This window comes from Xenopus laevis, chromosome 3S (assembly GCF_017654675.1).
Source record: "Xenopus laevis strain J_2021 chromosome 3S, Xenopus_laevis_v10.1, whole genome shotgun sequence".
Taxonomy (NCBI): domain Eukaryota; kingdom Metazoa; phylum Chordata; class Amphibia; order Anura; family Pipidae; genus Xenopus; species Xenopus laevis.
The window spans coordinates 64,823,292-64,835,460 of NC_054376.1; the positions used below are offsets into that span (position 1 = coordinate 64,823,292).

At 38.1% G+C, this 12,169-nt stretch overlaps 1 protein-coding gene across 2 annotated transcripts in view; it reads left to right on the forward strand.

Annotated features, from left to right (window-relative positions):
- The window catches only part of nrf1.S (nuclear respiratory factor 1 S homeolog), a 36,346-nt gene extending 30,766 nt beyond the window's left edge, over positions 1-5,580 (forward strand). For both annotated transcript variants that reach the window (XM_018254293.2, NM_001093407.1), the window contains 1 exon segment: positions 2,608-5,580. In XM_018254293.2, coding sequence (XP_018109782.1) covers positions 2,608-2,771 — 164 coding nt within the window. In that variant the 3' untranslated portion in view covers positions 2,772-5,580.
- Positions 5,581-12,169: the final 6,589 nt, after the last annotated feature.

A 12,169-nucleotide genomic window follows, 5' to 3' on the forward strand; every position in this document is an offset into this window, starting at 1 on the left:
ATAGAATATGATACTGTCAAACCATTTTTATAAAAGAAGGCTTCATTTTGGAGACGCAATTCTAATTCTTGTCATTGCTATGCAACATATTTCTGTTTTTCTTTTCCTTCTGTGGTCATATGCGTAGGATCCCTTTATAACTGGATCTATTTTAGGGGAGAAAAAGACACCTTAGTCTTGACACAGTCTCATAGAGATGTGTCTGTCTTGTTAATAAAATTGAAAGGGTCTTAATCCCCCTTCTTTGGATTATGAACATGTGCAGAGTAGATTAGCCTAATCAAAGCCCCATGCCTGACCAGATGCAGTGTCGGGACTAACACAAACCTGATTAATACACGGCAAGGACTTAATCATTCCACTCTGTGTCTCTCGAGCTCTTGTATAGGGCTCCCTTTGTATTGCTCTTGTCTTGTGCATCACTTCTTCACTGTAAGAATGCTGCCTCTCCAGTCTATTGCTTTCCATGCACATGTCATTTTAAGCAAGCACACATGCTGTGTCATTTTTTCTTTGTTGGGAAAGGGCAGTTACTTTAACTTAAATGTTGACCTCTGTGAGAAATGTCATGTTTTAGTAATGCAATATCATCATAATTGCTGTGTGAGCAGCTTTGGCACCATCCATTACATTAGGGAGTGTAGACTCTCTGGTATGGTTTAACAGTGCTCAGGATCTAACATGACACTATAAAACCTGTTGAAAAGTTGCTGACAGCAGGACAATCTATAAAATACAAAAAGTTAATGCAATGGTGAACTGCCACTTTAGTTGTTAAGCTGAGCTAAAACTGGCACTTGGGTTCGGAAGCCACATCATATTTTATTATACTCACATTTGGGCTTTCAATCATTTAATATAACTCTATAATTCTATGGCAAATGCCAGAGGGGCTACTGTAAGTTTAGACACAAAAATGGGGATTCAGTCACTCAAAAACCATGATTTACCATGACTAAGGCGGATTATTTACTAAAGTCCGAATGCCAAAAACTCAAAAATTTGCATTTGTTTAATATAAAATCTGAATTCTTAGTTTAAAAAAAAACTTTTTTTTCGTGATCTATTATACACCGTGGATAGAAAAAGTCAGAATCTGAAAATCTGTCATCTCAGACCTGCCACGGTTGTATATAAGTCAATGGGAGCAGTCCTGAAGGTATCCTGATCTGCACTGGGTTTCATGCAAATATCCAAAGATTTCGCAGCTTCCTGGCAAAAATCTGGAAAAAGAAATGAGGCGGAAAATCTGAAAAATTCGAATCTTCATACAATTTTCTAAATTTTTTGGGGTTTTTTTTCCCCACACTGGAATTTTATGGGAAAATGTATTGATAAGTAAGGGGTTAATAACCCGTGCTGATTTGGTCTGTGTATATTTCAGAAAATAATAAGATAAATTCGGATTATAATAAATAAACCTCTGTGTAGAAAGTGTGAAAAACATAATGCAGATGTTGTTTAAATAGATTTTTTTTTTTTTTTAAAGGCGAAGGAAAGGTTAAAATTAAGTAAGCTTTATCAGAAAGGTCTATATAAATACACCAGTAAACCCTCAAAGTAATGCTGCTCTGAAGAAACACAGCATTTCTTTCCTTCTATTGTGTACACATGGGCTTCTATATCAGACTTCCTGTTTTCAGCATAAACCTCCAGGGCAGGGCTTGAGCATGCTCAGTTTGCTCCCTTTTCCCCCTGCCTCCTCCCCTCCCTGCTGTAATCTGAGCCCAGTACTATGACTGAGCAGGGAAAGTCAGGCAGGAAGTGATGTCACAACAAGTGAATATGGCAGCTCCTATCCTAAACAAACAGAGAGAGTGTCTAGAGCCGTTTACTCAGGTATGGTAAAGCATTCCACAGAATAACTAGTGTTGCACTAGCTTGCACTATTGTGGCTAATCTATTAACAATAAACTGCTTCAGTACCTTTCCTTCTCCTTTAACTTGTTTTTTTTGGTGGCTTATTTGTCGTTTTTAAGTGCCTGAATCCCCATTTTTGTGTCTGAGGTATACAGTTTTTCTGCACCCTTTGCTGAGGGTTGCCGCACCTAAACCTTGTGTATACTTCAGTCCTGTATTGCATTATTTTTTTTCTTCTTAAGTACTTTGTTTTATAGCCAGTATGTTGTTTCTGTGGCTGCTGTAAGATGCCACAATTTATTGGGCTGGGGGGGGGGGGCTGTTTGCTAGGGATTATTTTGAATTCCAGTCCAGGCATGTGGGCGTATCTATATTGTTTAAGTGATGACCTATTGTTCTATGAAAACATTCAATATGTTAGAAGTGGCTGTGAAAACTAAAGTCGGGGACATGAGAGCTTATTCATGCGTTCTATTAAAATGGAGTGGAACTGGACGTATTTCAGAAGGTTTATAAAGTAATGTGCTCTGCTGCTGGGATATCGGGCACTGGTACAGTGTAATATGTTAAAGGACTGCCCTTCTGTGCATTTTTCAGTTCAGTTAAAATCCATCCCAACTTGAAAGGTAGGAAATCCCAAGTGTTCTGGTGAATGTGTTCAAATGTTCTCAGTTTGTCCTATTGGTGAAACTATTCAATAGCTCCTTTTTGTTTTTTATTAAACATTTTATTTTTGTTTCTTTTCAGGTCTAGTCCAGATTCCTGTCAGTATGTACCAGACTGTGGTCACCAGCCTTACCCAGGGTAATGGGCCTGTCCAAGTGGCAATGGCACCAGTCACTGCAAGAATATCTGACTCTACAATGACGGTGGATGGGCAGGCAGTGGAGGTAGTGACATTGGAGCAATGACTGTCGGGCCCTGGAGAACACGTTATATGATCTTTGAGTACACAAAGTTCTAAGGAGTTCTTCCGGGCATCAACAAAACATGCACACTTTTGGTGTGACAGAAAGGCTTACCAAAAGTCAGAGACATATTTTTATCATTGAACTTTGTGTATATATATATATATATATATTCCCATGTGCTGGTCTTGTTCTTTCCTTAAAATGTTTAATTTATTTCATAAAAAACAAAACAAAATATGTTTCCGGTTTAAAATTCTAAGCTCGGGGAAGGTCACACAGCTCACTGATGGGCAGCAAACCCATGGCTGATGCCTTCATCTTGTATTTATAAACTGCTTTATCCCAGATATCTGCCCATAACACAGATGAGTTTAGAAGCAAAGCTTTCGTAGTATCCCTGGGAGCAGGGTCTGGGTGTTTTAGTAATACCATCATTAAATTCTCATTTGTGCATCAGATTTGCTGATCACCTGTAACTAGCATGGCAGTTCTGCTGAAGGAACAGTCATAGCTTGCTTCCTTTTTTCATGTTCTCTAATGGCGTGTCCAACCTGCAATGGGCAGGATTTGTAACAAAGAGCATGGAATCACTACATATAAGCATGGTGCCTTCTAGCAAAACAACGAGAGTAAGGGCAGATGTTGAACGGTGTTGTTTTTGGGAGACCATCATGTTTCTAGCTGAATGGAAATCTGTTAAATGAGGCTGAGCATGTTGTGAGACTCCTCGGGGGATACAGTGGCTCCCTTATTTATATCTCTAGTCTCCTCTATGGACAGTCCATAGTGGTATAACAAATAAAAGCCACAGGACAACCAGAATTGCACTAAATGATTTGTTTAAATGTTTCATTGTATCCAGCCACATTATCTAGGTCATGTGGTAGTGGAAACACTGGCAGTTTTGGTTTGGCAGGTGCCGGTATGCACTGGGAATGTGGCTGATAAGGCTGGCACATCTGTTCATACTTCTAGTTGGAGTGACACGGTGGAGTTTTTTGTTTTTGTATAAAAACTCTACAGAGCAATCCTTTGGCAAATTCCCCAGATATTTTGGCTTTTTATGTACCAAAATGATTGCAGTTTGTTTCTCTTAGGTATTTGAAAAGGGAAAAACAGTGATTATCTTTGGTTTCTTTTTAGAACGTCATGCTTAGCTTTGCTTCCTAACGATTTCAGAGCAGGTGATCATGGTTAAAGCCATTCACTAAAGAGTGATTGGTAAATAGAAATGGAAAAGACTTATGCTGATAAAGCTGTCAAAACACCCCGTGTGTCATCTGTTTCTTTCTATCTGTAGGAAACATTGGTCTTGAAGCACGTGTAGCAGTAACAGGTGGTTCTCAACTGGGAAACGGAGTATTTTGAGCTGAGGCCTACGCTCCTCCACCCGTGCTTAAACAAGTTTCCCTTACATTAATATGGAAAGTGGTAACGGACCAGTGGTATTTTGGCTGCTGCATTTTCTTGTGTTATGGCAGAACAGGCCATGTGATCTTATCCTTAGTCCTCTAGTCCCACTGTTGATCTTTCATTTACTAAATACAACAACAATATATGCTATCCTTTTAAATAATGTTCATTTGAAAGCTAAATTCCACATAGGTTCTGTTTATATCTTGTTTTTAACTGTCCCATCATGAGTAGAAGATACATACTGTAAGGAGACAATTCTTCACTGGAACACTGTGCTCTTGTCACAAGAGTTGGACCCTTTTCACTTGTTTTCGAAAATGATTATCTCCCTAAAATAAACCTTTTAAAAATCCTATAAAAGCAAGAGGTTTGAATAATATGAGAGGTGAGGGTCTTAGGGGCATGGGGGTAATTTTGGGGGGGCACGCATTTTAGTGGGTTCTGCCAAATGGTTGCACTGATTTCTTCCTTTGTTTTTGTTTGTTTTCTCGCACAATTTGTGTTTGTTGGGAACAATTGGATCAAACCAGCCAGACTTCAGTAAATAAAAAGAAATGATCCCATGGTACAAATATATCTCTCACCTGCATTTTAAAATAATCGGTAAATACATTTTGTTTACATTGATTCAGATCGGATATTTTCATTACAGGCTCTGTATTCTTATTTCTCCATCTACGTGTATGACATTTTAACCCATTATCGACTGATCATTTGAAATCTTTTGATGTAAATGACATTTTCACAGCAAAATTAATTTCAACCCCATAATACGCTTATTGGACTTAAGTATTAAAGTATTAAGTATTAAAAATGTATGCGAGCGCTTGCAATGGCCAACACTGTTTCATTAAGCAATTTCCATTATTAAAGGTATATAATTAGCACCACGATTCCCTGCTAACAGCTGAATTTTTTTATTTTGGAGATTCATGTAGTTTGATGTGCTCCTAGAATTTTAGCCAGTAAGTTAAGTTTGAGACAATTGTAAAACGTTGCCTCCAAAATATAGTCCAGACTTGCATGTGTCAAACCTTACCTCCTGTCTGGCTTTCTGTCCCTGTCCCAAAACAAAGCAAAAGAATCAATAGCACCAGGGCGAGGAAGTGATGTGAACTATATATCAGTCCCTTATCTTCTGGTTTTGTTTTCTCAAATGACATATAACCTGTATAGCAATAGTTTTTGTGTATGTTTAGGGTAACATTTATATATAAATATGCCAGGTCTAGCTTGTTAAACTTTTTTTTTATCAGTGTTGTCCGTTTCCAATGACTTATTTGTTTAATGCAACTAAAATTTTACTGCAAGAAACTTTATAAACTGTTCTAAGTTGTCCGATTAATTTCTCCAGTCTTTCAGTGTGCATTGAGCAAATAAATTGTTCAACAGACCCGTGTGTGGTTTATTGCTGGTGGGTCCAGTTGCTGAATGAATTGAATACTTGGTAGCAATCTAAAGGAGAGAGAGCTCAGTGAATTGGCACATCATGTGATGAGGTGCCAGTCTTTCAGCCATATTCAAATATCAATTTCTGGGCAAAGATGGAGGAATATTTTGATTTTCACCAGTTATTTGTTTAAAGAAAATCTGTGACTGCTGTTGGGTCTGACCCAACTGGATAAGTTGTTTTTTGCTTTATTAAAAATATTTGTTCCCAGATTTTAAGGGGCCCTAAAACGATTTTGCTGTGGGGCCTATAATTTTAATTCCACCATTGTTGTGGATAGAAAATATTCGGTTGGGTTGCCCCCTGTTGCTGCAAAGCTAAAGAGGCAGTGCATCTGTAAGGGCAGGACTTCACAGCCGATTCCGCCGCGATCCGCAAAATCGCGGGCATGTGGATGCGACGGAAATAAGGTAAGTAATGCCAGTGTCGGATCGTGTCACATCAACGCTGCGACACGGTCCGACAATTGAATTACTTACTTTTATTTCCGTCGCATCCGACGTGACGCCTGCGATTTTACACAGCACATTGGATCGTGGCGCATTCGGCTGTGTAGTCCTGCCCTGAATGAATTAAAATCTGTCCAGATTATTTGAGACCCATTTATCAATCAAAGTTTTTTCAAAACACAATCATGGAAAACCGCTGCTACTTGTCCAAATGCTTATGTTAAAACATCAATTAAAATAACTGAAAAAAAGGAAGGAGAAAATGGTGATTAAACTCTATCTGGCCTATTTGCCACCACAGATTTTGTTTTCTTGCACAGATACGGTAAAACTCAAACTGGAAAAACGAGATCAATTTGTCATGGTAAACATAATGAAAACTATTTGTAAAAAATTTTTTAAAACCTCTAAAATAAAATTGATTGTTGAAAATAAATCTCCCATTTACTCGGACGATTTTCTTTTTCAAATTTTTAAGACTCTTCAAATGATAAATTATAAAAATTTCAAGTTAGAATTCTAAGACCATTATGGCAGCCCACTAGCCTATTATATATATACAAAACTGTTGCACTTCACATTGTCAACCCTACCACCAGCAGTAGCCTCAACTCTCTTCCAATCTGAATTTGCAAACAGACTTTCGGCTCAAAATGCAGAGACTCTTAGTTCTTTGCTGAATCAGAGCTGATCCAATGCAAAAAAAGAGATGAGGCTTCAGCCATTCTATTTTGGCCTCTGTGTGGCTCTAGCATTACCAGCTTGACCACCTAACCAGACCTGTTTCACTCCAGGCTTTTCATGTGGATTCTTCCACTTCTTCACAAGAAGACCTGTGCTAGACCTTAAATGTTACCCAGTTTTATAGATCATGACCTGATTTGCCAGAACCAATGAGATGGAAAGCCCAGCATCTACAAGGTCTTGTGTGTGATGTCTTGGCTGGAGAGGAGCGGACTGCTGCAACATTTATTAATGATATTGATATTTAAGTATATTGAATAATATATATTCAGAACTGGCAGTGCACAAATAACGGCTTATAGGGCCTGTTATTTGTTAGGGATGCTTTATGAAAAAAAAATACAGCAAATGAGATGAATAATAAATATTAAAGCATTAGGAAATTGATCTGAGGATCCAGCACTTATATGAGATAGGTGATGAAATGAGCAGTGATTCAGATAGTGGCTAATATAGTGTTTTTCCTTTGAGATTCAAAGCTCTTTACACATTTTTAACAATTACGAAAAAAGAAAATCCCTTGTGATCAAGGATAGATCTAAAGTATATGAAGAAATTAAGAATAGGTATAAAGTCGGCCAGACTTGGACTGATTAGCGCCGCCTAATTGGTTCTTCCCGCTTCCTCCTGTGTATGGTGCCCACTGACAGCCACCCGAACAAAAGCAGATCTTCTAATGTATCCCCACCTTAAGATCTGCCTGCATTTTTTTTAGTTCCCCTTCTATGATGGGTTGAAATGTGTTTGGGTTTGATATGTAATTCTAATAAAGTACTGGTTTTTTTTCTATTTGAGTGCTCTGCTTCTACTTTATTTTATGATACTTGTGGATCTTACAGGTGACCCCGGCAGTGATCACCTCACTAAGGGTAGGACTACAGACGACTTTATTTAATTTTCTGTGCAATCCGACGCGATGTGCAAAGACGCAGGCGTCAAATCACATGCAATGGAAATAAGGTAAGTGAATGCATTGTTGGATGGTGTCGCAGCGTTGATCCGACGCAACACAACTGTCGGATGCACCACCAAATACCTTTGCCAGTGATCAGCTAAGGGAACATGTCATGCTATGAGGGAACAAACCTTCTATACCATACACAGCCAGTAAAATACTTTAAATGGAACCCTGTGGATTTGTCTAATAAAAGTGTATTTATTACTTCTTCCCCATATCATCTTTGGAAATAACATTTAAACTTGCAGCTCTTGCTGAAGAAAGGTTTTTTTGCTTCCATGATCATTTTTATTTACTTACCCTTGAATGATGATAGATAAAAAAATCTGAGGCCTTATTTATTTACTATTAGCAGGAGTGTTACTGGGAACAAAATATCTCACAAACATGCCAAAATATCAAACATAAAGGGATTGTGCGTGTTTTCTTGCAGCCTGAGCAGTTAGGGGTCCTGCCTTTACATTTACATTTGCTCTTAACCAGAGAGTAAATACAGGACTCCCTTTTTTTCGTTGCACCAGCACCTGTTTTTTGTGTGCCTACAATGTGCAGTTTAGAGCCATAATACATCCTGTATGGTTTTGTTCAAATAAGGCTGTGTATGCATACAGGTAGCTCACACAATCCTAGTAATATCATACATATACACAGTGTTTGATGTTATATTAATAGGCATCTCCATTGACCTAAATGTGGATTAAATATTATTCACAGAAATCAAAGCGAGCAGCGTTTATTAAAGGCATAAATCATAACGTCTCACACCATATTTCATTGATTGTTTTTATACTTTTCATACATAGAAAGTACAACATTGGTAAATATAACATAGTAATTGGAACCAGCAGCCCCAATGTACAGGAGCCTGACATTTAGCAGCATGGGCAGTTCCATTGAATGAAAGGCTTCATATTCTGATTCTCTAAAATCACTGATATGGCAATTTAACAACAATCAGATGAGTGCAGGTTGTAAATATCAATGTATAGTCTGAAATATTTACACAAAATATACATAGAACACCTAGTGTGTCTGAAGGGAGTGAATGGAGCAGCCCTTGTGATCTAAATACTGTATATGATGTTTCAATATGTGCCTGAACATGTCAGTGTGAAGGGGAGTAAGTGGGCAGGGAGTCTTTCTTGTTAACAGATGAATAGTGACTTTAATCTTCACTAATCGCTCTTAAATGAGAGGGTCAGGCCCACCTGCTGGCTTCCACCTTCTGCTCATTGTAGGTCTGTGTTTAATCCTGGGCTGTGTTTAAATAACCCAGGAACAAAACTAAATAGCATGCTCTGCAAGTGTGCCTGGGACTGTGCAAAATCTTTGTGACCTCCTACCACAACTGTTGAAAAATGGAACGTGCCCATCGTTCCCACAAAACAGACAGCAAGAACGATCCTGGGGGTCATTTGTTGGGGGTTCCTATAAATCTGCACCCAATCTTATTCATTCCAAAACTGCGTATGCAAATAGGTTGGATTAGTAATTCTGTACTGTAGTCATCTGATATTTTTATATCTTTGATAATTTTTTTGATTGACAGATATTTATATAGCCTGACAACTACACACAGTAGAAAGGCAAACCTACAATTTGACATGGGTTACTGGTTAAAGGGTTTTTCACCTTGTTCACTAGAAATAAAGATTGCTTTCTGTTTTCTAATGTTTTCTAATTGTGACTGTTTTTCTAATATTGAAGTGTAAAGTTTTGTTTGCGTAAATACGCTAGCGTTTCAAGTTTAGGCAATGACACATTACACTACCATATTTACTAGGCAGCTTTTTAAAAAATCCGCACGTGTGTCCATAGTAACTAACTGTTCTAAACTGATACATTTAATTGATACACTTCTTATCTTTGTCCCTGCTGAGCAGAATCCCTGAGTTTTATTAAAGGCAGCTGTTAGAATTGATACAATAGTTGCTAATGTTCCACAGATACTGCTGAGAAATGGATCAACTCAATGTAGCAAAATGTAACAGATCAGAAGCTGCCCCGTATTGAAACCCCAGAGGCATAAAGATTAAGCTTTAAACTTCAAATTTGAAAAAAAAAACAATAAAAAATAAATGATAGAAAACAGTTGAAAAAAGTCTTTATTTCTGGTGAACAATCTGAAAACAACTTAACTGAAAAAAGTGTTTAGAAGGTGAACAACCTTTAAGGATGAAAAAATAGGACTGTATTTTCATGGGGAATGATCAATAAAATAGTGTACCAATATGCACTGCAATGTTCTAGTAAAAATGTAATTAGCCCATGGGACTGGCACTGGAATAAATGTATGGTATTTGTCATTACAGGTTATAAGAAATCTTTAGGGGTTTATTCTTCTATAACTAGTGTCCTGCTTGGCTGGTCAAGCCTCCAGTTATATCAAGCCACGCCCATCAAGTTATAAGACCACTCCCCTTATAGTTTCTTGTAAAGGGGATATAAGCAAAATAGGAAGCTTGCATCTAGCCAGAGAGAGAGAGAAAATACTTGGGGGAAATTAATCAAATGGGAAATAAATAGCTTTCAGATCTTGTTATTTTCATAAAGCAAATGTGCTGGAAAAATAAAATAATGTTCTGATGGCCCTATAACAGACCTAAGTGTATTTACCAAGATGTATTTTCTATGCACAGGTATGTTGGGTACTCCAAAGACCACCTTGGAAATTGGAAAAAAAAAAACATGTTTTAAACCTGATTTGAGCTCTGTGGATTCTACACTTTAGGGTAAAATGGTTTTTAAAATGCTTATTTTTGGATGATTGGTTTTTGGTACAATTATTCTACTGTAGGTCTATTCATATTTCTGCTTTGATCTATCCTCTTGGAAAAATCAGAGGTTGTTTTACCAAACATGTTGTAAAATGTCATGCATGTACAGATGATCATAGAGTCTGGTCGGAAAGTGGGCTATTCCAGTGTCCCAGGATACCAGGAAAACTCCCGGTGGGCCCAGGTGTCAGCAGGGGCATTTCAGCCATGAGGTAAGGTGAGTACCTTGCCTCAGGCGGCAACTCCCCAGAAGTTACCAGGGGTGGCAAAAAGCCACTCCTGGTAACTTTAAGAGCTGAATTTCCGGTTATTAAACCAGAAATTCGGATTTTCTAGCACAGAGAGCGATATTTCGCACTCTGCGCTAGCAATGCGCCCCTCACTGGATATTTCGTCGGAGATCTTAAGTTAAGCCTTGGGGCGGCATTGCGAACGCCGCCTCATGCGGCGTTCATGCCTGAAACGTGCCTGGGTGTCAGTGGGCCTCTTGCTTCTAACCATTTGGCCTATTTCATGGTCATTCCCTATTTCTTTATGGGAAAAAAGAGGCTTAATTATGGAAGAATGAAGTATAGTAAGTCGATATAACAGACTACCAGAATAAAGAGGTTGAATGAGGAGAGCAGGAATAATAGTTTGGAAAGTCTAAGGTTTTCCAGTGTGCCCCTGGCATCCCAGTCCGACACTGGGCTATTCATATGAAAGTATGAGTATGTTTGTGAGTGGCCACCTTAAATATGAGAGACTATATCCCTGTTGTTAATGCATTACACATTTTCCAGTAAAATCAGAGAAAGTAGTGGTCATAAATATTGTCAAAGTCAAACAATATAATTGCAATGCCATTATATCAATAACCTTTCAACTTTTTCACCAAGGCCATTTGCGTGCTGTAAAATACGGATGACTTTACCAAACGATTCCAAAAAAAATAAAAATTATCTCACCAGGTCTATGCAGGGGAGATATCATCAGTTATATTTTAATTTAATAAAATGACTCACTTTATAAATACAATGAAGTGAGTAAAAATTAGTATTTGCAAAAAGGAAGGAGAGTTGAATTGGAATAAAAATGTTCTAAAAATCTACTAACTTCACCCATTTACTAAAATGTCTGCTTTCTTAATAGAACTAGACCATGCCATTTAGGATGTATCATCATATAGAATAGTAGTTACAACTAGCTGCAAAACTTGTTCTACACCAGTTTTTGGGGAGCATAGCTTGATGTAATTTGGTTCCCGTGAGAAAGAGCAAGAATTTTTGACTTGGAGGCAAGTTTTGATGTACTGCCAAACAGAACCTCCAGTGGGCTGCCAGTGCACATAGAGATCCAACAATTCAAGAGTTGAGGAGCAACACAAACATGAAAAAGGGGATGCCAAATAAGTTCTGCAATTGGCTATTTGGTAGCCCCTATGTGGTTTGTCAGCCTACAGGAGGCTCTATTTGGCAATACACCTGTTTTTTGCAACTAAAATTTGCCTCCAAGTCTGGAATTCAAAAATAAGCACCTGCCTTGAGGCCACTGAGAGCAACATCCAAGGGGTTGGAGAGCAACATGTTACTTACAAGCAACTGGTTGGGGATCACTGACATAGA